Raw genomic sequence first — 27,344 nt, forward strand, 5'->3', positions numbered from 1 at the left:
ATCAGGGAAAATTTACTTGGTGAACCTTTAAATAAAGTAAGTGAATAATACAAGAGTAATGATGAGATTATTAACTAGTTAGTCACAATAATGTATTACTAATGCATAAGGAACATTCATTGAACCTGTAATGCCATACGGTCGATAACTTTATTGACAGAACAACTTCCTGAAGTTCCTGGAACCTCAATGTGCAAGAACAGGTGTGGTCCTATTGCAGAATTTGACTATTGTTTCCAAAGATTATGACACTAGGGAAAACTTTTTACTGGAAATTCATAATGCATGTTAAAATGAGGCAATGTAGAAGTTTTTATGTGAATGGTCAAAGGTGGTCTTATGGATTGGAGCCTCACTCAACAGTTAGCATCAGGTTAGTTTTATTATTGCTGTAGTTGTTTCCAAACATGTTTTTGTTATTTCACATTTAACGAAGGCTATCATAGGTATGCTTTGTACTTTTTGTGTGTGTGATGTCATACAATATTTTAAAGGTAGCCATGTCTTAATAATATAATTCCTCCATCATAGTTAATCATTTACTGAGGTCTGATTGCATGACAACTTCTGTTCACTGTGAGATAAGACAATGTATAAGTGTATGTCATCAGAGCCTAAGGATCCATAATCAAGGGGACAGACAGGAGGAACCAAGACTGATTGAAGGTACCTTGAATGTAGAAGGTAAGAATTCTATTCTGTTCTATTCTATATGATGAATACATCCCATTAGCATATATATATATATATATGCCAATTTTTTAATATATATAAATTATATATTAAAAATGAGCTTATTTTTATTTTTTCTAAATTACAAAATTGTATTCTTCTTGACTCAGATGATCATGAAGTCATCTGTGCCCGTCGTGGCCCTGATCGCACTAGTGGTGTCCAGGGTGCAGGCATTTGTGTCAGTTGGGGGTAGCGGAAACACCCATGTGACCATGACTGGTCATGCTGTGATGGCAAAGATCCACGAAGTGTGTGAAGCAGTGGCTGAATCAGAAGGAAGAGAATTCAATCCAACGGTGAGTTTATGTACAAGCAGCAGGGGTGTTTCCTCCAAGGAGGCAAGAGAGGCAGTGAAAAAATACTATAGTATTTACTATACAAAATTATTGTAAATTGTAGTATACTGTATACATGAACAGCATACTGAGGTATTAACTAGTGAATCGATAAACTGTAATAAATACTGTAGGCTAGTATACTTTAGTTTTTACTACAGTAAATACCCTATAGTTATAGAAAACTTAGTACAGTATTGGGTAAAGATGAATGGTTCATGCGATAAATCCTCTTGTTTTCGTGCACGTTCTCACTGGACTTGAATGAAGGCAATGATGGCTTTAATGGGAAGACTAATTAAAAAGTATACAACTCAGTCATTTCACCGCTTTATGTCACATCAAAATCAAACTTAAAATGGCCTGAAAAGATGATGACTGGGGGGTTTTAGTGAACAAATCAGCTGGGGGAAATTAAAGTACCTTGTCTGTGAGTGTGTGGCAGCTTAATGATTGCTGAAAATAAGTTGCCATTAAAAAGAAAAGCTGAACATTAGTTCACAATTAATATATGTATTGTGTAAATTGTCACTGCTTTTAGTTATTATTTTGGAATAAATGTAAAAATGTGTAAAAACACAAACTAATAAATAATTAATTACATAGTTATTGCAAAAAAACAAAAAAAGTAGCAATGTATTTGGCCTCTCTTTTTTGTGTCATGCTTATTTAACCAGGAAAATTAAGAATAACGGACATAAATTTACATTTGATATAAAGTATATAAAAAAATGTGAGAACTTTACCTCCTCATTTTAAAACACCACCGCACACCACTGACAAGTAGGGGGCATAAAAAGCACTATAAACATGCCATGAAAATTGTGCACTTTTTCTGAAGACAAACAATAACTTTGTTCTCAGAAATGTCATGTCTACTCAAAATGATGACAAATAACTTTTTTTTTTCCACTTTAACACAGGGATCATCACCCGAAGAGCTGCTGCGTGCATGTCTGGGCACGGCCACAGGTGAGGTTTCGGGAGCCAAGTTTCGCACAGCACTGAATCAGATCTACATGCAGAATGGATTTGTGGACCGTGATTTCATGAGCAGTGCACCACACCACTTCAATAATGAAGCCTTCACTGAGGGGCGCAACCTCATCATTCAGGGGATTGCAGCCATTAAAGCGAATGTCCGTATAGACAACCTTCAGTCTGCCAGAGAAACGCTGGGGCGAGTGTGTCACACACTGCAGGTGGGTGAGAGGGAGTTGACTATGACAATCATATACCTATAAAATTGCTCAAGAACAAGGTTTACTCATTAACTATTTGTCAACACATTTATATAGTTATTATAAGAAATGTTTTTGTTTACGGTTGTCACATGTTTCTCTAAAAGATTTCTAGTAAAAAAAAGGGGGAAAAAAGAAACAGTCTGTAACTGATTTTGGTTAAAAATATTCCAAAATCTTTTTTTGCAAATAACCAGCCAGTGTTCAAAACTATCTCCTTACCTTAGCCCGATTTACAATGGTAAGCTTGTAATAATGTTTTCTAATTTGAGTGCTACTGGTAGGTTTCCGCGGGAAATTGGAGCATGCCGCCGTTTGCCATTAAGTCACGTCTGTTTACATAAAGAAGGAGTCCCAGCTTGTAGGCTATATCATGTGAGTATCTTATACAGTCTATGGCAGTGGTTCCCAACCACGTTCCTGGAGCCCCCCCAACACATTTTGAGTGTCTCCTTTGTCTGACACACCCATTTCAGGACTTGGAGTCTTGACTAATGAGCTAATGATCTGAATCAGGTGTGATTGATCAAGGAGACATGGAAAACATGCAGTGTAGGGGGGGCTCTAGGAATGTGGTTGGGAACCCCTGGTTTATGGTGAGGATGCTGCAGGTGGTGGATCATTTATAGCCTTTTCTCACAGCAACATTGTATGGTATGACAAATGGACAATTAGAGATTAGACTGTACAGAAATTGAAATCCACAGGTAACTCTAATACACACTAAATACATGTTGTCACGCAATGCTGATGTTGTTAACATTAACAATTTGAGAACAAAGTATAACCGTAATAATAATTTGCACGGTTTGATGTGATGTGAGCTAAGCGATCGTTAGATTTAATCACTATTGGTAATTATTGTAATGCTTTTTTTCTCAGTTGGTCAGAACAAAAGTGGTTGATTTGTTACTTGTTCAGGTGACATTTTCTGTTGAAAATTCTTATTTTGGTCATACTTCCAAGACAGAATCTGTCATTCTGGTGCGGTGACTGACAGCAAACATTCTCCTCAAAACATTAGATTCATCCGCACTGAGGAGCTGTGCCGATGCACAACCCACGTAAAGATGATAATAATTGCAGGTTTCAAACAGAGATGGCGACAAAGAGGCAAATGTACGGACTGCAGCTTTAAGCTTTCAATATTAATATTATTTTAAACATCCAGTCAACAATATTTGTCAACATTTACTTCTATTAAAAATACAGTAAGGATATGGTAAGTGTACATATTAAAAATCAAAATCAAAAAATGAAACTGGCGCCACGTTCGTTCCGTAAGTTGAATTGGGAAGGCGTAGGACATACAGCATAAGCTTTTCGAAGAATGCGAAAAGCGGGAGCACGTGCAAGGCGATAATTTGTGTTTATAAAGCATATACAGTTGTGTTCTTTTGCGAAAATGGCCGACCGTTTCGCTAGATAAGACCCTTATTCCTCGTCTGGTATCGTTTAAATCCCTTTGAAGATGCACTAAAACTGTAATTTTGACCTTCAACCATCTGGAGGCCGTTGAAGTTCACTATAAGGAGAATAATCCTGGAATGTTTTCATCAAAAACCTTAATTTCTTTTCGACTGACGAAAGAAAGACATGAACATCTTGGATGACATGGGGGTGAGTAAATTATCAGGAAAATTTTTATTTGAAAGTGGACTAATCCTTTAAGTCGACTTGGCTCCTGAGTTATGGGGCTCCATACTCCCAACATAGAGGGCCATCTGGGTGTCTCCTCCATGCCTGGAATCTGGAGCCCCAATTTAGATTGGGTCCCAAGTTATGCCTGGTCAAATCTGGACAGGAAGTGGCAATATCTATCAGTCTTGGGACTGTGCAAGTAGGGTCCCTCTGGGACCTCTCCATGCCCGGAGTCTCGAGCCTTAACTCGGCTTGGCTCCCAAGTTATGTCCGGTTATACATAAGGGAACTTTAGGATAAAACAGACAGAATGTTATCATTAAACACTTTCACATAGAAAACTGATCAAAGTTTGTAATTAGAGGGATTCCACATTGAAACATAAGGTGGGCATAATGGTTCCACAGTGAGTTATGGTGAAAAAAGACAATGTTTTCCTTTAAAAATGTAAGATATGTTTATGGAGCTTAAATATAATGTGGGCTAAGCATCATAGTATTTTTTTTTTGTGCCCACATTGAGAAATGTTAAGATTTTGACGTTCAAGTTTAGCTTGTGTTAGCTATAGTTTGCATGCGTTTTGTGGCACTATACCATTCAAGCCCATCTTTAAAAAAAGTTAATTTATGAAAATAATCTGCTCTACGAAACAATATATGATGTATTTATTTGTAAATTAATATAAAATGAATCCCAAAACATTTAGTGTTTGTAGTTCACATGCTTAATTCTTTGGCAGTCTATCTTTCAGTAAGGCTAATGGTTTGACCTTGAGATTAGCTTTGTGTGCAAGCTAATAAAACTCGTCTTTCCATTTAAAGGAAAAATACTAGTAAAATGATAAAATACTATTTGTTCATAGACAAAAAACAATACATTTATCTCTTATTTGACACAACATCAATGTACTTAGCAAAGAAATTGATGAAAATTGCAGAAATAACCCGAATATAAGGCTTTTTCACTTTTTCACTTCTTATAAATGATTAAAAATACAACATGAATAGTAGTTATTAAGATTGATGTGTTTTGGAATTGGTAAAATGTGCTTGGAAAATAATTATGCATGCACTGTGTGTGTGTGTGTGTGTGTGTGTATACACATCACACACACACACACACACACACACACACACACACACACACACACACACACACACACACACACACACACACACACATACACAGAGTCATTTTTTATACCACCATATAAAAAAAGCATTTCTTAGTTAGAAGATAATGATTTCATCATAATTTATTATAAGAAATGCCGCTGCATAATATCATTGCGCCTGCTGCACCCATGGTACGGCAGCAAATTTCCTTGATTATTACGCCGGAATGAGAGTATAGTTCCTAGCCATATCGGCCTAGAAAATCAAAACTTTTCATTTTCTGTCAGTCTTAGTACACGATGTAACTACAGAAGCGTCAAGTTTTCAATAGGAAAAATATTGAAATATTTGGTCATTTTTGAGCGAGATGCTAACGGTCTAATCAGGTTCAATGAACTATGCTAAGCTATGCTAAAAGTGGTACCGCCACACCCGGAGATCGGCTGAATGGATTCGAAAACAGTAAAACTCAACTGTTTAACTCTAGGGGAGTTGGAAAATGAGCCTATTTTCAAAAAAAGTGGAGTGTTCCTTTAAGCAAATACAAAAAACAAAATTTGAATATTAATATAATGTAAAACATTCAGTTGAGAATATTTGTCAACACATTTACTGTACTTCTATTAAGTAAGGACTTAAAACGTAAAAAAGTAATTTTCATAAACAACCATAAACAAAACCATTTCTTTATTGTAGGAGTACATATAACGTAAGCTTTAATATCATTGATATTTTGTTATGCATTCATTTTAATTCTTTTTTTTTTTTTCAGGATTTTTACAGCCACAGTAACTGGGTTGAATTAGGGAACAAAAGTCCATATGCCAACCTCATCAGACCGGATCTCAACATTGAGAACATTGCAGGTAGATAAACCAGTGGATGTGATTTATGAAAGAGACTCATTTGTGGAAAATAACTGCAATTACACTGTTCTTTTAGTGTTGACATGTCCAATGTTCATGTGTAAATAGGTCCTAATAATCAATGTTTCAAATGAAAATTGGAGATAAGTGAACAGGTGACTTGGTGCAGCTGATAACAGGTTACACCGGAGAGCAATGTTCCCTCTAAGCTGCGCGCGTGCGCGGCCGCGCACTTCTGAAGCCGCGGCCGCGCAGAAGAAATAATTGCCGCGCAGAGAACAGACATGAAAATGATTGTAGTAGTTTAAATGAGAAATAATTGCAGTGCTCTGGACAACCGCTATAGAGTTATTGTCGCTATAGAGTTTGAACCGGTGAATGCGGTTTACAGGTTTCATAGAAGAGAACGATTGAGCACGTGTGAGCTGGCTGGCCTGAGCCAAATCAGTCGCGAATACTGTCATGTTTGCGGACTGAATACCTCAATACGAGAGGCAACGCGAAACGAAAAGAAATAAAACGTCATGTTTTAATGAAAAGTGGTGGAAATAACGGATGAATGGCAGAGAATGCTAACAAAACTCTGAGACATTTACAATCACACTCCCACCACAGGTGAAGCTTGCAAACTCAAAATACATCAGTGATATACCTCAGTTTAAATAGATTTGTGTGTGTGTGTGGTAAGGTTGCCACCCGTCCCGTGAAATACGGAATCGTCCCGTATTTACAGGCAAAATGACGCGTCCCGTATCAAGTCAATACGGGACGCGATTTGTCCCGTATTTTACATAGGTCCACATTATGCAGCATCCCATGCAAATAATTGTGTGAAGACGTGTCCTTTTCTGCCCCTGATTGGGTAATACTCGCTGCCATCGTTGGTTGATTGGTTTGTTTCAGGTTCACGGGCCGTGAATCACGGCCAATCAGAGTCAGAGGAGGGCGGGACGCCGCCTCGCCGGTTCTTTTATCAGAGAATCCATTTGAAACTATGGCGGAGGCAGGTCCAGATTTTTTTTTTATCACCTCAATTTTTTTAATTGATAATGTTTCTTATGCTGCCTATTAAGAAATAATATTAATTATGTACATTAATCATGTTATGGTATGATTTGTTTATTAAGGTTAAGTTGTACGGTCAGACACATAAGCATTTCTTTAATAAGAGTTAAGAGAGATATATTTAATACATATTTAATCAAAACCTATGTGAATAAAATAAAGTAATACAAAATAAAGTACTTATGTGAATAAAATAAACAACTATTTGTTATGCTTAACCAATTTAAATAATTGCATCATTCAATACTATAGAATTAACAATAGACTATATAAAAGTGGAATAAATAAATACAAAATATATTTACTTACCAGTAATAAAAATGTTGTTAAGTGTTTTACTTAAATAAGAAATGTTTGTAGATATTATGTCATTTAGGTGTGGTTTCACTGTTTGGATGGTGTTACTGCAAACAATGCCAAATATTTTAGCCAAAATCTTTGTTCACATCACTCTATAAAATTACTTGAGTTAATTAGCAATTTCTTATCCTACTCCCCTCTGGGTTACAGCAGCTGAGTTAACGCAGGTGTTGGCCTATGTTTATTATTGTCATAGCTGTGTATTCAATATGACCACTTAAGTTCTGATAGTGAGAGACTGATTGCATCTGTTCACACTGATTTCAATAGCAGATATCTTATTATAATGTCCACTGGTATCAATCTTAATATTTTTATGAAAACATGTTTTAAGTTATGATATACCACCACTGGCACGCCATCGGGACCGTGGTTATCTTGGCCCCCGAGGGGTGTGGCCCCCGCTGCGGCAGGCGTCCCTTATTTTTCTGTATTGAAGGTGGCAACCCTAGTGTGTGGTGTGGGTTTCAGGGATGTTTAGATAACTATAAAAGAGTTAACGTTCACTTTTCTTAAAAATATTTAGCTATCAGTTTAAATGCTTCAGTTTGTTTTCACTATATAACATATTAAAACAAATGGAAGCATTTAAACTGATATAATACTGTATATCAGTTTAAATACTTAAATATTATATTTTATTATATTATAGTGTAAGCCTAATAAAAAAAATGATCTCAAAGGGGATTGTTTAGGGCTCCTTGCCACGAAAAATCTTAACCTCCTGGTATATAAAATCTGGGAAATTCATAAGCAATAAACATGTAATTTTGATGGTTTAACACTGTCTGTTGCTAATAATTGACGGTACAAAAACACATTATGGTTGTCCCAAACCATCATTGTAACTGCTCATATTATATTATTATGAAGAATTGAACTGTCCTGCAGGAGGACAGAAATTATTTTTAATAGAATTTCTCGGTAAAGACTGGTACAGTTAATACAGCAATGTGAACAAATCTCAAGTAACCTAAAATGTGCTTAATTTAGTGACTGAACTGCTTGTTTTCAAACATGTTATTTGATAAATCACTAAGTTACATCAAGGGTCAAATAAAATAGAAACCGCACATTAAAGTTAAATGTTACAGTAGCATGATAAAACCATTTTTGTGTGTGTGTGTGTTTACGTTCATTGTACAGGTCTGATATAAAGTATGTTTTTGCTCAGGTGGCCAAAATGTGCACTCAACAGAGAAAAGCTTTGCTCAGCGAGAAAAACAATTAGAGGGAACATTGCCGGAGAGTACACATCATATTGTATGAGATTAATTTACAAACCCCATTTCCAAAAAAGTTGGGACGTTTTGTGAAATGCAATAAAATCAATAATCTGTGATTTGTTATTCTCTTTAACCTTTATTTAATTGACAATAGTACAAAGAAAAGATTTCCAATGTTTTCACTGGCCAAATTGATTGTATTTTGTAAATATAAACAAATTTTGATTTTGATGGCTGCAACACACTCCAAAAAAGTTGTGACAGAGGCACGTTTAAGACTGTGTCACATCACCTTTCCTTTAATTACACTTTTGAATCATCTGGAAATTGAGGATACTAATTGGTGAAGCCCAATCTTGCTTGATACAAAACGTAAGCTGCTCGACACTGTGGTCATCACTGTCTGATTCCTTTTTTCATGATGGGCCATACATTTTCAATAGGAGTCAAATCTGATGGCCAGTCAGTCACATCTACATGTCTACAAAATCATGCTGTTTTATCACATGCAGAATGAGACCTGACATTGTCTTGATCTAATAACCATGGACTTCCCATGAAAGATATCATCCTGATGGCAGTATATGTCTCTGTACAATCCCAATATATGCCTCCACGTCAATGGTATCTTCACACATATGCGAGTCACCCATGCCGTTTGCACTGATGCACCCATATACCATGACAGACGTTTGCTTTTGCCCTTGTTGCTGCTGAAAGTCTGGATGGTCACTTTCATCTTTGGGACTACAAACTCAACATACTTTTTTCCCCACAGAAACAAGCTTAATCATGCAGTAGCATGTTTATCCAGCACGCAAAGCACGCAATTGCATGGGGCCCCGTGCTATTGGGATGTGAAAGTAGGCATCCCTTAAGTCCACTGAGGTGAACCAATCCCCTCTGTGAATGCTGTGCAGAACATCCACAGTACGCAACACGTGGAATGGAAGAATCTGAAAAAACTTGTTTAGCTGGAGAAGGTCCAAAAGTGGCCGCTGGCCTCCTACTTTCTTTGGCATTATAAAATACGTTGAATGAAATCTTTTGTCTGGAGCATGATGATGCACCCTCTCTATTGGTCCTTTCTTTAGGAGGGGACAAATCTCTTGAGAAAGTATTGAGGTACGAACCAGGTCTCAAACAATGGTGAATTTGGGCTAAGAGTTGAGAGGGGGCCGGTGACGAAATTGCAGCCTGTAACCCTCCGTCATTGTGCGTACGACCCACAGGTCCTTGATGCTTGTCTGCCAGTAGGCCAGATGTTGGGCTGTCAAAGATCCTGTCACCGACCGAGACGAGTCAGCGTCTGTTTATTCTCGCCCCGTTGTCAAAAGGCTGACGTTGAGGTGGGTACCATGCCGACCGTCACTGGGGGGCTGGCGTGGCAGCCGTGCTCAGTATTTACGGTTAATAAGTGTAATGTTGGGGTAGTGAGATTGCCTGATTTCTCTAGGGCGGGGAAACCGAGAGAAGCCTGGGTAGCTAGCAGTGGGCACTGGGGTTCGAAATTGAAAGGTTCCACGCACGCTCTCCTGTTGCCGTGTTTCAGCCAATAAGGCACGACGGTCCAGGGCATCTTTCACTGCTGGTCTAAACACATGGCCTGGAACAAGGGGCAAGCCATACTTGGTAGCGGCCATGCAACAATGTGCCTACCATAAATCTTGGGCCGTATAGCCCATTGTCTTGTAATGCTGTACTCAAGAGATCCTCCTGAGTCTTCTCTTCTCCCCTGCCCGATAAAGAGGTTTGAATCACCAGTAGCAAGTGAGTCAGTGAATTAGATAGCTGGCCCACCCGTGTTGCTTTGTTTTGAGCCTTGACAATGAGGTCATCTGTGCCTCTATATTCAGCACTGGGACAACATGGGTTTGGACGTAGTGCCTCATCTGGAGAAACTACCAGCGCTGCCATGCATGGTTCTACCGCAGGCATGTTAGCCAGCCCACTTTTCTCCGCCTCCTCCATATTTGTCAATGTGTGTACTGCTGGGTTCACTCGCATTCTGTGAATCTGAACATAAGGCTGATAAATATTCAGCAACAAAGTCTTTACAAACCGGAAAAGAAAAATCTTTTGTCGTTGTCGTCCTAAAGAGGGCACTGGAAACTGCTGCTTGAGCAGGCGGAGTGTCTAGGACCAATTTCGCAAGAGCTAATCTTATAGTGCTCTGCAGCAGAACTGCATGGCTTTCTGTAGTATCTTGTGATGTCTGTGAGCTGCCACTAAAATCCTGAGATGCCGTAGCTGACTGTGGCTCAATGGTGGGTACAAACTGTGCACTAGACTCAGTGTCTTGATGGACACCTACTGGACTGTTCGGGAATGTAGTATTTGATGCTGCTGTAGAGATTATATCATAATCCTCATAAAACAGACTCAGTATTTTCTGCTAGAACGCTAACAGGGTTCTTATTCAGTGATAGCAAGAGAGTTTTTATCTGTTCCATGTCAGATGTCAGACTTTCTACTTGCTGCACTTGTTCATGTGTAGACTTTCTTTTCTTATGAGGTCTCTCAGTCTCCTCTTTTGAGTATTGTTTAGCAGTTTTCTTCTCCTTGTGCAAAGGTCTAGCCACTGTGTCATCCTCTCCACCAGTAAGGCTTGCTAGCCTATCTTGTCACACAAATGCCGGTGACTAATGAGGGTTGCAAGCGCTCACTGACTGAATTCTGAATCTAAAAACTCATGTGAATTTTCTATCATCACAAACAACAAAATGCAGGAAAGATGCAAGAAAAAGACTCATTTTGCAGTATAGGGAGTTTCAGAGGTTATATCGGGAGTTTTTGCAAAAGTGCATAACTCACATTAGACTGAAGTCATGGACCGCTTTGGTGTTCTTTGAATGTTTTTTTAATGTAATGGATATATACCTAGTTTGAAAAAACACTTTTTTTATGCTACCGAAATGATCAATGTTAAGTCTTCTTTTATTAATCCGTAAAAAAGCAATAAACAAACTCAGTTATTGGCTTGTTTTGTCTGTAGCCAGAATGTGATGCTTTTTCCCCACCAAAAAACTTTGCAACTGGTTAAAAAGGTACTTAAACAACAGATACGCAAATTCAAATAGATTTTAATAAGGTAATTATAAAAACTGTAGTATATGTAAATTATATATTACTGTTGCGAGAAGAGAAATGAGGAAGTCTGTCGTGTGACGCCGTATTATAACATCAGTGACGTCACACACAGATGTCACGAGGTGACTTTTTTGGTATACAACACTCGATCTGCGGCAACCGCAAAGAGAACATCCACTACGAAGCACCGCCCTGGTGGTCAGGAGATACAAAATATAACAGTTTATTCTATAAACTTTTCACTTTTATTATGCTTCTGTCCCAACTATTTTGGAGTGAGTTGTAGCCATCAAAATCAAAATTTGTTTATATTTACAAAATAGTTTCTTTGTACTTTTTTATCAGCTAAATAAAGGTTGAAGAGAATTAACAAATCACAGATTCCTGATTTTATTGCATTTTACAAAATGTCCCAACTTTTCTGGAAATGGGGTTTGAATGTTGACTGTTTCTAAACAGCAAGTAAGTAAATTGAGTGCATGCTTATGATTTATATGTGTTATACTGCTGTAGATGGAATGCATGTGTATTTGTTAATATGTGCAGACGTTGCAATGCCAACATGCAGTGACTGTGCCAGTGGTACCTGTCCAAATCAGCTGCTGCCTGACATTCTTAATGGGAAGTTCCTCACTTCAGGATACATGGGATTGTTCTCCTCTAATAAACCTAAAGGTGAGGAGACATACATAGGTTTATGCCAGAAGACATGCATGAGCATACATACTGTAAAAAATGTAAGATGAACTTGAAATGTTTCAGTTACTACTTCCACTGTTTTTTTGTTTGTTTTTTAAGCTAGCTTAAAACAAATGTTGGCGTTTAATCAGCTTCCTAGAAGGAGTGGTTTTAAGTTGTCATGTGTAAACAACTGAAACATGTTGTTGTAACTAGGATGTTAGTGGTACGGTTGTGGCTCAACTAATTTCTTAACACGTCTTGCACATTTTTTTCTTTCCAGTATTACACATTGCAACAAAATCAATTTGATATATTGTGTTCATGTGGTGAGAAATGGTTTTAAGCAAGGTCCAACTTTACCAAAGGGAACCCTAACTGTGACAACACAAAATTCATTTATTTGCTTTTGATTAAGTTTTTTATTAATATAAATATAATATTTATAACAAAACTTAATCGAAAGCAATAAAAGCAGAGCTAAAACATTTAGTAGTTCTCAACTTAACTTAGCATTTTAAGCAGAGGCTGTATTAACCAAAGCATTTCTAACTTTTTATGAAATTACGAAAAAAAAAAAAATGAAAAAAAAATTAACAGATATTTCAAAAAGCATTTGACAGGTAAAAAATAAGATATCAACTGCATTTCCCCATTTAAGAAAATTTGAATAGTGATTAGAAGTGGAAAAGGGGGAGATAACTAAGTTTAAAAAATTGTTAATTGTTACAATTTAATTATTTGTCTTTTAACCATGTGTGAAAGGTAAATGTAGCCACGGTGGAGAGACTGATCTCAGCAGTACCCAGAATCCTCGAGGTGGGATCAGTAAAGATGAACGCCGTTCCTATAATGCTGATCTACACAATAATGCTGTGAATCTGGCATCTGAAGCCACCCTGGAGTTGCTGGAGGACATCCGTGGAGCTATAGGAAACAAGGACTACCTTCGGTATGGGGATACATTCCTTAGAGAAACTTTATACATTTAAGAGATTTTATTACTTGCAAAGCTGTGAGCAAAATGTCATGTTTTCTTAAAGGGAACCCCTGGTGTTAAGACTTGTAAGGCTTAATATAATGTAAATGATGTCTCTTACTGAAATATGTAGTAGAAAACCCATGAAAGAGTTACGTTATTTAAAAAAATCCATGACATATTTGGGCCGATTTGGACAATGGGCGGCGCCATTTTGTTTGCGTTCTATGTGGGTGACGTCAAATGGTTGCACTCACTGAGCTACTAACACTGTCCTATTGATATATTTAACACAACAGCTTTTGGTTGTAATTTTCAGTCGATGAGCCATAAGAGAAGTCTTTCTGCATGGCAGCGCTGGTAAGTCTTTACTGCTTTACTAGCAATAAGAGAAGAAAAGAATGGGAAGTTGTGAAGAATGTGGACGAATAAAACTTCCTAACTGCGTCTTTGTTCTCTTCACTTTAGCCCTGATGACTGAGGCTTTTTATTTGTATGTTTTGGTGCAACGGTAATCTAGTAACGCATACAGGTTTTAATATCCGCAGGGTTCCTTTTAAAACACGATCAGCCATTTCAATTTGAGCCAGAGCGCAAAATTAGTGAGGATGAAAACATCAAAACTAGCTGTGGATATTCGAATTACTGTTGTATGACTGACGTGTTAAAATCCTCTGATCACCTGAATGCATTACACACAGTTAAACATGCTGAGAAGATGCTACTGTTTATGCGATCACAGATATCTCGTGCATCACAGCACACACAAGCTTTGAGGCAGTCTGTCTCAATCGAGATGTGTTATAGGCTTACCTTCGTTAGTCTCCACAACAGGCGTGGCATTTGGTTAAAGCATACACTTATATCTATCGGCAACTGTAAGCTCTTTCAGCTGTGGACTTCTAAAAGCCTCAAAGGCACCAGGGCTTGTGAAGAGAACAAAAATACGGATCTTTAGGAAGTTTTAATCATCCACATTCTTCACAACTTACCATTCTTTTCTCCTCTTATCGGTAGTAAAGCAATAAAGACTTACGTCGCTTTTCTTGTGGCTCATCGATTGAAATTACAACCAAAAGCTGCACAATATGGCATCGTATATTATATTCCGAGTTGTGTTGTGTTAAAAATAGCAATAGGACAGTGTTAGTACCTCAGTGAGTGCAACCATCTGATGTCATTCACATTGAACGCAAACAAAATGGCGCCACCCATTGTCCAAATCGTTCCAAATATGTCATGGATTTTTTAAATAACTTAAATCTTTCATGGGTTTTCTACTACATATTTCAGTAAGAGACATCATTTACGTTATATTAAGCCATACAAGTCTTAACACCAGGGGCTCCCTTTAACAACTTGTTTTCTACACTACTGTTCAAAACACATTTACAATTAGAATGATGATTTCTGAAGGATCATGTGACACTGAAGACTGGAGTAATGGCTGCTGTGAAAATCAGCTTTGCCATTACTGTCACGTTTCAGTTTGTGCTTGGACTTTCAGTTTGTATTTTGATTCGTTCCTGTGCTCCTTTGTTCAGTTTCCTGCCATAACTTTTTTTCCATGATTACCATCATCATTAGTTCAGTTGTTTCAGCGGTTCATCATTAATCATCTCGTTTCTGTCTATGATTTAACCTGCACTCTTTGTCCAGTCTCTGTTATGTTAAGATGTGTTGGCACTGCCTGTTTGCTTGCTTTTTTGAGTTAGAATTAACCCTCTGAGTTTTTGGAAACCTGATTTGTCTGTCTACTTTGGATTACCTGCATAAATCATTACAGAAAATTGGAACATAAAATTACAAACAACATGGCTGAAGATCATCTCATCTCTCTCCATCAAGATGGTCATCCTCTGGAGTGTTATGTGGAGGAGTTTGTTGAGTTTTCCCATCTGGTGAGTTGGAGCAATACAACACTCTATGCTTGCTTCCAGAAGGGACTGGATGAGGAAGTTATTCGGTTTTTGTCTCCTGGACATTGTTTGCCCTTGGTCAAGTCCATTAATTTCATCCTCTGGTTTAATGGTTCCGATTTCGTTGTGGTGGAAGTTAAGGAATATAAGAACAATTCCAACCCTCATCCAGTCCCATCCCAAAAATGTTTGGGGCACTCCAGCTCACCCCAGCTCACCCCAGCTCACCCCAAGCCTAGTACCAAATTCTCAAAATCTCTTCACATTGGTATCATATCAGCTGCTCCAGAGTGTCAGCCCATTCCAGAGTCTCGTCCCAAGATGGTCGCCATTCCAGAGCCTCGTCCCAAGATGACCGCGCCTGGAAATCAGTCCTCTCCAGAACCAGTGGGGGAATAATAGCTAATCGACTTTTGGTCAGAACCAATACCAGTCCTTGTCCAAAGTCCTGTGATGACTCCACTCCTTGTCAAGAGTCCAGGGATGGCTCCTGTCCCTGTCCAGAGTCCAGAGATGGTTGCAGATCCTGAGTTCAACCCTGAGGCTGCTCCAGTTCCAGAGTTTAGCTCCGAGATGGCTTCTTTTCCCAAGTTCAGCCTAGAGTTGGTTCCAGATCCTGAGTTCAGCCATGAGACTGCTCCTGTTCCAGAGTTTAGCCCCAGAGATGGCTTCTGCACACAAACTAAGCCTAGAAATGGCTTCAACTTTAGAACACTGCCTAATTATGGAACTAGCTTTTGTATGTATCTGGGCTGCAGACATAATAGCGCCTAACCCTAAGCCCACTTCAACCCTAGAGCTTAGCCCAGAACCCTCGTCAGCCCCAGAGACTTCAGCCAAGATGGCCGCCACCATGCCTAAGACCTCAGTCAAGATGGTTGCGCCCTGGCCCCCTGAACTTCCAGCTGCACCCTGGTTCCCTAAACTGCCGGCTCCACCCTGGTCACCTGCACAGTCGGCACCACCCTGGAGGCTTCTTAATCTGCCAGTGCCACCCTGCTCACCAGCTGGTGACCCCCAGGATTCCAGGGTAAAGTTGGATTCTCATGGAGTTTCTTTTGCTCCACGCCCTCCTCCCTCATCTTTTGAACTATCTGTGTACAGCATGAGGACGTGCCTTTTCAGGAGGGGCATATTGTCACGTTTCAGTTTGTGCTTGGACTTTCAGTTTGTATTTTGATTCGTTCCGGTGCTCCTTTGTTCAGTTTCCCGCTGCCACTACTTTTGTTTCTAGGGTTACCATAATCATTAGTTCAGTTGTTTCAGCTGTTCATCATTAATCATCTTGTCTCTGTCTATGATTTAACCTGCACTCTTTGTCCAGTCTCTTATGTTAAGATGTGTTTGCACTGCCTGTTTGCCTGCTTTTTTGAGTTGGATTTAACCTTTTGAGTTTTTGGAAACCTGATTCGTCTGTCTACTTTGGATTACCTGCATACATTGTTACAATTGCAGGAATACATTTTAAATTATATTCTAACAGAAAATGTACTCAGTTACTAACGTAACCTCGGTACCCTTAGATACAGAACGAATACTGCACCGTATGCCTTTAGGCTAGACGCATTGGGGAAACTCCTTTTCTCCTATTTCTGAAGCCTTTTTAAATCACGCAGTGAAACTGCACGGCCATTGGTTCGTGTAGTTGTAAAAAAACAAACCAATGATGGCGCTGCACGAGCCTATGGTGAGAGGGCCCACCAGAGCCTGCCGAAATGGGCTTCTGGCTATATAAGCGGGCATACATCTCGATAGTACATTGTAGTCCCAAGTGTCAACTATCCATTTGGATAGCCTTGGCTTCATGACCAGGTGCCCTTTGGTGCAGTCTCAGAAGATTACAAAGAGATGTTCTGACTGTCTGAATGAGGCAGAATGGTCAATGTAGGTTCTTAGGGCTCTGACTGGGCAGAGCAAGTTCAGCTCCTGCTCATCTTGAGAAGGAGGAAGTGCGGAGAGAGTAACTACCTGAGCTCTGAATGTAGTGGAGAGAACCTTATGAACATAAACATGTCTTTGGAGTCATTGGGCCCGAACTCAAGACAAGAGGGGCTCACAGAGAGCGCCTGTAAGTCTCCCACTCATTTGACCGATGCTAACGCTAATAGCAGAGCAGTTTTGAGTGATAAGGGATGGATGTCAGTGGATTAAAGTGGACCTTTAAGGCTTCTTAGAACCATGGACAGGTCCCAGGTAGGGACAGTGAAGTGGCGAGGCAGGTTCAGCCTCCTAGACCCCTTCAAAAGGTTGTTTTTGCCCACTGACTGTTCGGCTATAGGAGGGTGAGAGGCTGCTATGGCCGCAACATAGAACTTAGGAGTGGAGGGGGTGCGACCCTTATCCAATAACTCTTGAAGGAATATCAGAGATATGTCACACGTAGAAGGGTCTTCACCGCGGGCTGTGCACCAGGCGGAGAAGACTGACCATTTAAGGGCATAGATGTGTCTCACGACAGGGCTCTAGCTTGAGAAATGGTATTTTGGACATTCTAGTGGAGATCTACAGGCTCCTTTTCAAGAGACCATAAATGCAGAGCCCACAGTTCGGGCTGGGGGTGCCAGATTGTTCCGTTCACCTGTGAGAGGAGATCCCGTCTCCGGGACATTTCCTCCAAAGTGGGGCCACTCGGAGGACCTTGTGCCTGCCCTCCCTGACTCGCTTGATGATCAGAGTGACCGGGGGGAAGGCATAAAGGAGGAGGCTGGGCCAGCTCATCCTTGTTCTTTGAAAAATAGATTGGGCAATGACAATTGTCTTCGGAGACGAAGAGGTCGACCTCTGCCCTCCCGAAGATATCCCAAATCTTCTGAACCATTTGGGGGTGGAGCATCCACTCCTCTGAGGGAAGTTTGCTCCATGACAGCATGTCCGCCCCATGTTCAGTATGCCTCGCACATGTGCTGCTTTCAGTGAAAACAGTTTGCATTGCGCCCACTCTAGGAGATTCTCCACTAGAGTAAAGGAGGTTTCGAGGAGAACCCAAAACCCGGGGAGTGCCCGTCATCATTACATTTGCATAAATGTCACAGAGAAAATTTTCTCTTTAGAAATATGCTCTATATTCACCTGCTGAGGCAGGGGAAGCACCAACACAGGTGCGCTCCACGCTGTATGCGTCTCATGAGTGAAGCGCTGACCGTGCTGCTTGAGAGAGGCGCAGGGAATAGAGCTGCTTGAGAGTGGTGAGCTGATCAGCTTGCAGGAAGCAGCAAGAGAGGTGCTGAGTCGGCCAAATCCAGCTGCTAGCAGGCGAAGGCAGCCTCAAGTCTCGAGATCCAGTGAAGAGAAGTGATCGTCGTCACTGAAGGAGAATGAATCAGTCTGCCTAGGTGAGACGCCTGCTTATATAGCCAGATGCCCCGCCCATTTCGGCGGGCTCTGGCGTGCCCTCTCACCATAGGCTTGCTGTTTATTGCGTCATTAAAATAAACGTCATTGGTTCGTTTTATTAAAACTACACGAACAAATGGTCATGCAGTTTCACCGCATGATTAAAAAAGGATTCAGAAATTTGGAGAAAAGGAGTTTCCCCATTGCGTCTAGCCTAAAGGCATACAATGCAGTACGAGTGTGGTATCGAAAGGGAACAGTTATTTTGCAATATATTAATATTCCAAAATAGTGCTGTTTTTGATGTGAGCATAAGTTTGGATAAGACCAATTCCAAACTTTTGAACAGTACTGTATGTAGCATTCTTAATTTGTGAGTCTAAATAATGTATATACTATAAATGTAATGGGAATGCATTAATGTTCACATTTAAAATCCATTAACCTGATTAACTATTTTTGTCCTCCTTCAGGCTGATGGGTATTGCACGATCTGCAGTGCTGGCTTTTGTGATTGACACCACAGGCAGTATGGCAGACGACATTGCAGAAGCCAAGAGAGTCGCCTTCAACATCATTGACACTAAGAAAGGAACTCAAGATGAACCATCTGAATATATTCTGGTGCCGTTTAATGATCCAGGTGAGTGCAAAAAGGGTTTCCATTAAGCTTTGAAATACATGAAATATTTGATAAAAATAATAGTTTTTAATTACACTGTTTTTATTTTACAACTGTTTTTACAATTTTACAACTGTTTTTATTGATACTTTTCATTATTGAATTCAATTAAAAATAGGTTTATTTAATAGCAACATTTGTTCGTGATCTTGGGGTTTTTCCCCACTGAGTTTATTGTAATTGAGAGAATTTTTGTTATTGTAAAATTCTGCTTTAGAATTTGACCTAAATTAGGTACTTTTGGAAAAGCACTTCATGTTGATAATGTGCCTATAAAGTGCCTTAAAATGTTTCCTCTCTAGGCAGCTCAGGAAAAGAGCAATTATGTACTATTTACTCTTATTATTGCAAAAGTGATCTATTTTTTTCAGATACAATTTATATGAATTTGCAGATTTTGGACCACTAATAAGAACCACAGACCCAGATGTAATGAAGTTAGAGATCTCCAAGCTCAAAGCTGCTGGAGGAGACGACATACCAGAAATGTGCCTGTCAGGACTTCAGGTACTGTGTGTGTCCCCAGGTGAAAAAGAAGTTCACTTCCATAATGTGCCTAAAGTGCTCTATGTTTGCGCACTAATTTTGTTCTTAATATACTAAATATTCTTTAGTACTTCTTAAGATAATCTTAATAACATCTAACTCAACTGTGCTATTTTGAGACACCATGAATATGAACTAAAATGTGCTTTTAACATACTATCTGTATTTAAAAAATTTATTTAGTTACCACTTGTAGTACTTGAACCCATCTTTCATACGCTAGTAATGTATGAAACATTTTAGTTCATATTCATGGTGTCTCAAAATAGCACAGTTGAGTACACTTAGATGTCTTATCTTAATTTTTAGTATATTAAGTACAAAATTAGTGTGCAAAAATAGAGCACTTTAAGTACATTATGGAAGTGTACTTTGTTTTTTCCACCTGGGTGATGTGGTCTTTCAACCAGTTAGCTTAATCATCATATCTGAATAGCAACCACAATAGTCTGCAGTCAGAACTATATATTAGATAAATAAATAATAAATAATAAATATTGTAAAGAATATTATTGAGAATATGTGAACCTTCATCCACAACTAAACTGACTGTATTACTATTCATTCTTTGTTTGTTAAAAAAACAAAACAAACAAAAAAAACACTAAAAGCGATTCTGTTTTTATTGACCACTCTGGGGTGCGTTTCCCGAAAGCATCGTTGATGAACCATGCTCGTAAGTCCCATTGAACTCTATTGGTAATGACGGAACTTGCGACCATAGTTCGCTTCGGGAAATACGCCCCTTCATGGTTCTTCTCCTTTCTAAACTTCTGTCTCTCCCACAGTTGGCTCTGACAGGTGCTCCCTCCTCCTCATATATATATGTGTTTACTGATGCTCCACCTAAGGATACATACCTGGAGAACATCATCACTGCCCTCATCCGCAGCACCAAGTCTACAGTAAACTGTCCATTGTTGTTTCACTTTCTCTCTTTGCCATCAACATTTTCACCAGCCCTCCATTAGTTCCCCATTTTTTCCATCTCTCTCCCTCTCTTTTCAGGTGTCTTTCTTCATGACGACATCAAGGAGGAGGAGAAGGTCATTGAATGCACGGTCAGACTTTCAGGTGTATTATGACATGGCCTTGGCCTCTGGTGGTCAAGCCATTGAAGTCTCCAAGTCCAGCATCTCTCAAGCCACTGACATCATTGTTGATACCTCTACTTCAGCCCTGGTATGATCAGCATCTTATAGTCATTTTGAAATTGTAAATATCTCCCAAACAAAACTGTTATACCAGCTGACATAAATGAGTAAAGCCAAAGTTTTTTCCTTGCAAATATTTGCACACTCTGTCTTCTTCTGTCAGGTGACAATTCTTCAGTGCTCCAGAGATCCAGGACATGTGGAGAGTTTCTCCTTCCTACTGGATGAGTCTGTGTCCAACACTACCATCTACATCACAGGAAGTAGCCTCACATTCAACCTACGCAGCCCGACAGGTAAACTCAGAGGCACTTTTAGTAGAATGTGAACCACATATTGGGCAAATCCCAACCAGAAGTGAACATAATGAAGCCGTTTGGAATGCACTTAGCAAAGGTAGCAATGAAAGACCATGTAATTTTCTCATTAGCTTCACAAGGAATGTTACCACAACGCTAGGAAGTGACAACAGGAACATCTTATTATTGCTGTTAATATGATACAAATAAATGTACGTTAATGAAGTTTTAAAAATGTTTTATATGTGTGTGTGTTCCCAATATTCTCTTAACTTTATAAGTCAAACACGAAGCATTAAACACATTTCTTACCTATGAAACTCTATTAATCTATATAAAAATGCATGACGAAAATGTGTGTACTATATCTCAACAAAACAAAACAACTTGAATTATACTGTTTGTACGTTAACTCCAACTCTTCTGCCATATCTAGATTTAAAATGAATTGCAAGGACTTGTGACTTGTCACCCTGGGTCACATGACCATAAACGATTAAAGGTGCCCTAGAACTTTAAAAAAAAAGATGTAATATAATTCTAAGGTGTCCCCTGAATGTGTCTGTGAAGTTTCAGCTCAAAATACCCCATAGATTTTTTTTTTATTCATTTTTTTTAACTGCCTATTTTGGGGCATCATTATAAATGAGCAGATTCAGGGCTACTGGCCCTTTAATTCTCGTGCTCTCTGCCCACGGAGCTCGCGCTTGCCTTGAACAGTGCATAAACAAAGTTTACACAGCTAATATAACTCTCAAATGGATCTTTACAAAGTGTTCGTCATGCATGCGGCATGCATGCGTCGGATTATATGAGTATTGTATACTGTTATATTGTTTACATTGATTCTGAGTGAGTTTGAGGCTGTGCTGCGTGGCTAACGGCTAATGCTACACTGTTGGAGAGATTTATAAAGAATGAAGTTGTGTTTATGCATTATACAGACTGCAAGTGTTTAATAATGAAAATAGCGACGGCTCTTGTCTCCGTGAATACAGTAAGAAACGATGGTAACTTTAACCACATTTAACAGTACATTAGCAACATGCTAATGAAACATTTAGAAAGACAGTTTACAAATATCACTAAAAAATAAAAATAAAATAAAAATGTAACTAACATAAAAATATTTTTTATGTACAAACCATTTTCATGATACAAAATTTAACTAAAATTGAATCAAAATGGAAATTAATTTTAGTTATTTTAAGTTTTTTGATACATGGTAAAAATATTTTGGGGGGGGGGATTTGAATGAGAATGTCATCATTGAAATTTTAATGTAGAAATTAGACTGTGTAGAAATACAGTGTCATTTTATATAAAATGAAAAGTAAAAATACAAAAAATAATTGTTTAAACTGAATTAATTTAAATACAAATTTAACAATCAACTTAAGGGGCTCGCACACTGGACGCGAAGCTCAGCGCCGCGACACGTCTTTAAAATTCGAATGCATTGTTTTCTATGAGTACGCACACCGGTGGCGACATTCGGCGCCTGTCCTCGGCGCCCAGCTACGACTCGGAAAACAATAGAAAACAATGCGTTCGAATTTTAAAGACGTGTCGCGGCGCTGCACGGCGCTGAGCTTCGCGTCCGGTGTGCGAGCCCCTTTAGATTATACATTTATTTTACAATTTACAGGCTCCAATAGCTGTTAAGGCAAGCCGTCAAAAGATGTTTTTGGAAATAAAATAAATAAAAAACATACAAAACTAATAAGTTTTGATTATATTATATTGTGCTCTACTAATTTCGCGGATTCTTGATTGTTATTATGAACAACTTCAATATAGGATAAGTAAGTTTCTCCACTATTATCTAATGGTATGCACTTGCTGCAGGTGCGTCTCAATCTAACACTGTTGCCAACGGACCTCTGGGAACAATTCAGACAGTAGGAAACCTGCAACGAATCCAGTTAAATGAAACTGAGATGGGCCTGTGGTTTATTGAAATGACGACATCTCAGCCCTACACCATAAAAGTGATTGGTGAGACATTATGTACATATTTAATTAACCAATGCAAGACTAAAGTCTTTGCCAACCTCTATTTAGGACTTTTTAATGTAGACAGTAAAGAAATTGATTTAAATTTAAAATGTGCATTTTTCAGGTCAGAGTGCGATTACATTCATCTACAACTTTGTGGAGGAATTCAAAGGACCCCATCCTGGATATGCTGTCATTGATGGGCGGCCGTCAGCAGGTTTGAACTGCTGTTGTGTTTAACTAATCGATTCTTATAAAATTATTTGAATGGAGGTGTTAAAAGATTGTTTGCTCTTTATTCAGGCTCACCGGCTAAGCTGCTACTAACACTGTCTGGAGAGAAAGGTCCAGAGGCTCTAGAGGTGCATGAGGTCGCTCTCGTGGAGGTGTCTGGGGTCAAAGTGTCTAATGGATCCATAGAGAAAATGGCTGGTGGAGATTTCCTAGTTACTGTGAAAGAAGTGCCAGAAGGAGAGTTTGTGATATTGTTGAAAGGAAAAGACAAGACCTTCTCCAGCTTGTTTCAGAGGCAGACCACCACACTGATGTCTCAGTCCAAAGTCACTGTCAAGGTACAAACTGCATAAAAACTTATTTTCAAAAAGTTATTTGATCCATTATGACACTCCCTCTGTTCTAAAACTTGAGCTGTACCAAAAGGTAGACATGGTATCTGCCTTACAAGATAAGACTTTTCCTCCAGATTTCAAAGAATTATTGCATATATTCTTCACAGAGAATGGCATGACATGCCCAGAATGCATTGCACCAAGTTCAGTGAAAAAATAAATGGGCTACAATAAATCAATGGTGGATGTGGGGAAAACACTGGGTTGCATTCACTAATAATTTTGCGTGGATTTTAAGTCCCACCGTACATTTTTTTTTCTTGCTCGCAAAGCCGTTTCAATCTTCACAATACAGAAGAACAGACTATCGCAACTTGTGTTTCATGCCGACTCTAAGTAAAAAAAAAAGTCGGCTTTGTGTTGTTAGCTTAGCAACATGCTAACTTGCTATTTTATGCTATTTTCTGGAATTGAATGTCTTTTCTTTATTTACCTCTCCATCTATAGGCAAAGGCAGGCAGCTCCATGTTGCCAGGAGAAGAATTTAAACTAAATTTTACTGTTACAACCAATGGATCAAGCGGTACCTACACAATTCGTGCAAGGAATGACAAAAACATCCCCATGATGCATCCATCAACGTAATTTCTCCACTTTCTCAAATCACTCAGTGTTTACTAACGTACAAGTTTTTATAGCTTTTCTTGTCAAGAACAAAACTCTGTGCCACAGTTCTGTTTCTTTGTCATCACAGGCTCAGTCTCGTGAGCGGCGGCAGTGCTCAAGGGACAGTGTCTCTCACTCCTCCTGCTGATATGGTCTCAGGCACAGATGTTACGCTAACCATCGAGGCAGAGGGTCCTGGAGGAAGTGATTCTAACTATGCTGTCCTTCGACTTTCTGTTCTCTCCAAGGTAACCTCACAGGGGTTCAGACAGACTATTTCTATATGAAATGTTATTTTTCAACAAACCACACGCCACATGAGTCATTTCAGTCATGGGTTCTGATTTTGCAATAGTGACAACCGAACGCTAAATTAAACTTGAGTGTTTTTTTTTCACCTGGGTCGTGTGGTCTTTCAGCTAGTCAGTTCAAATTTTTGTTGACCTATATTTAATATAATGTTCAAAAGTTTGCAATTAATTATTTTAGCAAGAAAGCATTAAATTGATCAAAAGTGACAAATGTTTATTTATTTATTTTTTTACATTTTTACAGAAGATTTCTATTTCAAATAAACACTGTTCCTGGTCAAACTTTTCATCAAAGAATCCACAAAAAATATCAAGCAGCACAACTGTTTTCAACATTGATAATCAGAAATATCGCTTGAGCACCAAATCGGCATATCCTAGAGGATCATGTGACACTGAACTGGAGTAATGATGCTAAAAATTCAGCTTTGCCGTCACTGGAATAAATTAAAATGTATTTAAAATGTATTTTAAATTGCTATAATAGTTTGAAATTGTATTGTTTTTTCTGTGTTTTTAATCAAATAAATGTAAATATATATTATATTATATCATGTATATGCCATGTTATTCTTCAGTAAGCTGTTGTTTTAACTCATCTTTTACTGTTCTGTTCAGGTGACTGACTTGACACCTCCAAAATGTGAAATTGTCGATGTACAGGGCACTTGCAACTCCTCCTCTTGCAACTCATCAAACTGGGAATTGTCTGTCAACATCACAGACAATAATGGCACAGGCATCGAAAGCATTTCCATCCAGCAAGGCAGTGGAAACTTAACCCAGAAGGAAGTGGAAGACGGTGTGATGGGTCTATATGAGGCCTCATGTTGTTCAACTTCCGTGACTTTGTCTGCAGTTGACAAGGTCGGGAATGTGGGCAGGTGCAGTTACACCATGAAGTCTAGTGCAGGCTCTTGCCTCATGTCCCTCCCTCTGTGGGCATCTCTGCTTTTATACGGTTTTCTGCGTGAATCCTTTACTCTGTAATGATATTGAGTTCATCAACCAAATACACAATCATGCTATCATCTGTCTCATCCCATCCTTCTATAAATAATATATTTATAAAGCTTTCTCAGAGCTGTGAGATTGTGTAAAGCAAAGTATTTCATCCCAAACAATTCATTATCGGTATTGCCAACTATGCAGGACTGCTAATGAAGAACCATGCTGCTTATTCAGAACCTACAAACCTCAAAGTTAGATTAATGTTTTGTGTGACCTCATCTTAGAATTGTAAATCAGGAATCATGTATTTGTATTAACATTGATGTAATTTATTTTGACAATTATGATTGTCATATTTAATACTAGTTGAAATATTTGTATGACTAAAATACAAATGGATGTTGCAAAGAAATGTAAAAATTATTGTTTTCTAATATACAATATTTTTTATGTCCAAATATAAGAGGAAAATGTCTATTTTAGTCTATTTTGTGTAACCATGTTACCAATATAGTGAATATCAGTATAATTTTACAAATTAACGTAATCTAAATCTCAAGCAGTTATTCATATGTTATAATGCATAGCAGAGCTGTTGACCACTTTACATAAACCCGTAACTCTCATACGAGTTGTACTCGCGTACAGCTTTGAGTCTTTTTTTAAGCAGGCTGCACAGTTCAACATGTGCGTGTAATAATTGCCTAAAATGAAAAGATATTTTCACAGTTTTTCACAATGTATTTTAAAGTGATGCTGATAGCTAGTAATTTAATCTTGTTTTGTGTCTTACTTGCAATTAATGTCAGTTATTTTAACTTATTTCAGTCTTGATGTTTGTAAATGGTGTTTTGGACAGTCATGGTTTCATATAACATTACACCACCACAGTTGATGTGATTTGCAAGTTTTCTTTCTTGTCAGCATCAAAGTACACTCAAATGAATAAAAATAAATGTGATACCATTTCAAGACAAACTGTGGAGCAAATGATCATTTTTAATAGATTATCAATTTTTACAATTTTTACAATACAATTAAAAAACCAAATGAACTCTGTTTCAATTTGAGGTGTTTATATATATTATAAAAATTATAAAAATTAATTTGCAATCAGGTCTTATACCATTATACTTTCTTTGAAAAGAATATATATCTACAGTATATCAAATGCTTTGTTTAACAATCCAATTACTTTATGTAGCATGTTGTGTGTTGACATGTTTCTTGAGATGGGCTGACTGAGTGAAACGTTTCCCACATTGCTTGCACTCAAATGGCCTTTCTCCTGTGTGGATGAGCTTGTGTCTTTTAAAGTTACCTAGATCCACAAATCCTTTTTCACAGTGGGGGCAAATGTAGCATTTCTCTCCTCTATGCCCCTGCATATGCATATTCAGAGCAACTCTATGTTTAAACTTCTTCCCACACAGTGTGCACGAGAAGGGCTTCTCTCCGGTGTGCATACGCATATGGGTAGACCGGTCTGCCTTGGCCAAAAACCTCTTTCCACAAACTTTACAAGGAAAAGGTCTTTCTCCAGAGTGAATGAGCTGATGTTTGGTAAGGGTAAAGTGGTACACAA

The 27,344-nt window shown here is 38.6% G+C and overlaps 1 protein-coding gene across 1 annotated transcript; it reads left to right on the forward strand.

Moving 5' to 3' along the window:
* The first annotated feature begins 319 nt into the window (after nucleotides 1-319).
* LOC125272177 (von Willebrand factor A domain-containing protein 7-like) lies at nucleotides 320-26,719 on the forward strand. The gene is made up of 17 exons (XM_048196847.1): nucleotides 320-684; nucleotides 843-1,031; nucleotides 1,994-2,272; nucleotides 5,840-5,933; nucleotides 12,221-12,349; nucleotides 13,118-13,304; nucleotides 19,057-19,226; nucleotides 19,660-19,772; nucleotides 20,600-20,716; nucleotides 20,820-20,993; nucleotides 21,129-21,261; nucleotides 23,113-23,262; nucleotides 23,387-23,479; nucleotides 23,566-23,834; nucleotides 24,339-24,472; nucleotides 24,586-24,745; nucleotides 25,427-26,719. Exons 2-17 carry the CDS (start codon nucleotides 843-845, stop codon nucleotides 25,796-25,798), a joined length of 2,763 nt encoding a protein of 920 aa, XP_048052804.1. The 5' UTR covers nucleotides 320-684; the 3' UTR covers nucleotides 25,799-26,719.
* Nucleotides 26,720-27,344: the final 625 nt, after the last annotated feature.

The sequence above is a fragment of the Megalobrama amblycephala genome, linkage group LG7 (assembly GCF_018812025.1).
Source record: "Megalobrama amblycephala isolate DHTTF-2021 linkage group LG7, ASM1881202v1, whole genome shotgun sequence".
Taxonomy (NCBI): domain Eukaryota; kingdom Metazoa; phylum Chordata; class Actinopteri; order Cypriniformes; family Xenocyprididae; genus Megalobrama; species Megalobrama amblycephala.

Bases quoted from the DNA above. Each gene is read 5' to 3' on its own strand.
- LOC125272177 (XM_048196847.1), top strand. From the start codon at position 843: ATGATCATGAAGTCATCTGTGCCCGTCGTGGCCCTGATCGCACTAGTG. The intron at 1,032-1,993 runs GTGAGTTTATGT...ACTTTAACACAG, and splicing joins GAAGAGAATTCAATCCAACG to GGATCATCACCCGAAGAGCT. The intron at 13,305-19,056 runs GTATGGGGATAC...GTCCTCCTTCAG, and splicing joins GGAAACAAGGACTACCTTCG to GCTGATGGGTATTGCACGAT.